Source organism: Sipha flava, unplaced genomic scaffold (assembly GCF_003268045.1).
Source record: "Sipha flava isolate LNK unplaced genomic scaffold, YSA_version1 307_pilon_pilon, whole genome shotgun sequence".
Lineage (NCBI taxonomy): Eukaryota > Metazoa > Arthropoda > Insecta > Hemiptera > Aphididae > Sipha > Sipha flava.
In genome coordinates, this window is record NW_020272984.1 from 346,323 (window position 1) to 348,424 (window position 2,102).

General features: G+C 28.4%; 1 protein-coding gene across 1 annotated transcript; it reads left to right on the forward strand.

Moving 5' to 3' along the window:
- On the forward strand, positions 1-2,102 carry LOC112686387 (protein will die slowly). Its single transcript, XM_025558622.1, has 8 exons — positions 1-233; positions 308-404; positions 619-782; positions 963-1,052; positions 1,116-1,255; positions 1,347-1,578; positions 1,645-1,732; positions 1,796-2,102. The coding sequence occupies exons 1-8, from the start codon at positions 138-140 to the stop codon at positions 1,894-1,896; spliced, it is 1,008 nt and encodes a 335-aa protein (XP_025414407.1). The 5' UTR covers positions 1-137; the 3' UTR covers positions 1,897-2,102.

Consider the following 2,102-nt stretch of genomic DNA (forward strand, 5'->3'; position numbering starts at 1 on the left):
AATGATCCACTGTCTCATGGGCCACGACCAAAGCGGCACAGCGTCTGTTATGGTAGTGTACCTTTCTTATTTACGTTTTTCATCACAGCATTGAATTTTTTCTTTTAAATCATCTACTCTTCTAAGCTCATATCATCATGGTACCTATGGGCCCAAGTTCGCAAATTGGCGGTCCACCACTCGGTCAAAGTATGCAACCAGCCAGAGACCGAGAAAAATCGTCCAGCAATGTGGTATGTTTTTAAATTTTAGTTTAATTTGTCCAAATAAATATTTATACTTTCATTATTATTACTGTTCATTCCAGAAACCAAATTACTCATTGAAATTTACTTTGGCTGGTCATACAAAAGCTGTGTCTTCCGTTAAATTTAGTCCCAACGGTGAATGGCTTGCCAGTTCATGTAAGTAAATTTATGGACAGGGTTCTTATACGTGCATTAATATATACATGTTATTACATGTTACATTCATTATTATAAATTAATATTATTTACATACATTTTTTTATTTAAAACCTTAAAATCACACATTATTATAAATAAAATATGTTTCTAAACTCTTATGTGTATTTGTTTTAACTAAATTTATTAATTCTTTGAATTTCTTTTGTTTTAGCTGCTGATAAGTTAATTAAAATTTGGGGCGCTTATGATGGCAAATTTGAAAAGTCTATTGCTGGACACAAATTAGGAATCAGTGATGTTAGCTGGTCATCTGATAGCCGTCTTCTAGTATCTGCTTCTGATGATAAAACATTAAAAGTTTGGGAATTAAGCTCGGTAAGAAAGTATTAATAATGTAATAAATTTATAATTTTAAAATTACGTACAGTAACTGTAGTAAACAAATGTTGTAAATTAACTATATCAGATATTTTATAATAAATTGTTTATATAAATTTGTACAAATGTTTAACCTTTACTCCTCTCATTAAACTATAATTACGGTTTGATTTTTAGTCAAAATGCGTCAAGACTCTTAAAGGTCACAGTAACTATGTTTTTTGCTGTAATTTTAACCCTCAATCAAATTTAATAGCTTCTGGATCTGTAAGTTTTGAAATATTTTGAATTATAGTATATTATTTTATAACATGTTCATTAATTGTTTAGTTTGATGAAAGTGTGCGTATTTGGGAAGTTAAAAGTGGAAAATGTTTGAAAACACTACCTGCACATTCAGATCCAGTCAGTGCTGTTCATTTTAATAGAGATGGATCACTTGTAGTATCTAGTAGTTATGATGGTTTATGGTAATATAAAATAATTTAAAATTGTTGTATGTACTTATTATATTTCAAATCATATTTTACTAATTAATTTTGTATTTATTTAAAATTTTAGTCGTATTTGGGATACTGCCAGTGGTCAATGTTTGAAAACACTAATTGATGATGACAATCCACCAGTTTCATTTGTGAAATTTTCACCAAATGGTAAATACATATTGGCTGCAACACTAGATAATACTCTAAAATTATGGGATTACACAAAAGGAAAATGTCTAAAAACATATGTAGGACACAAAAATGAGAAATATTGTATATTTGCAAATTTTTCTGTAACAGGTGGAAAGGCAAGTGTTACATGTTAATTATTATGCTTACATTTCATGTTCTTACCTTCATTATTATTATTGTAGTGGATAGTTTCTGGATCAGAAGACAATATGGTTTATATTTGGAATTTACAGTCGAAAGAAATAGTACAAAAATTACAAGGGCATACCGGTAATTACACTTTGTTTAAAACTCATACGGTTTTCTTAACATTTTTATAAATTACTTTTTCAGATGTAGTCTTGTGTACGTCATGTCATCCTACAGCAAATATAATTGCATCAGCAGCATTAGAAAATGATAAAACTATAAAACTTTGGAAAAGTGATACTTAAAGGTTAATTAAAAGATAAAAATAATTCTTCATTGCATAATGTGTACAAAAGGGATGGTTATATTCTCCTGTCTATTGTCTTATTGTAATTTTAAAAAATGTAAAAAGATCTACAGTAATAGTAAATGTTTTATCTATGTGTTTGGTTTTTTTTTGCTCAAAATTATACACTTTTCACAACAATACAAATGTACAGTTTTATTAATT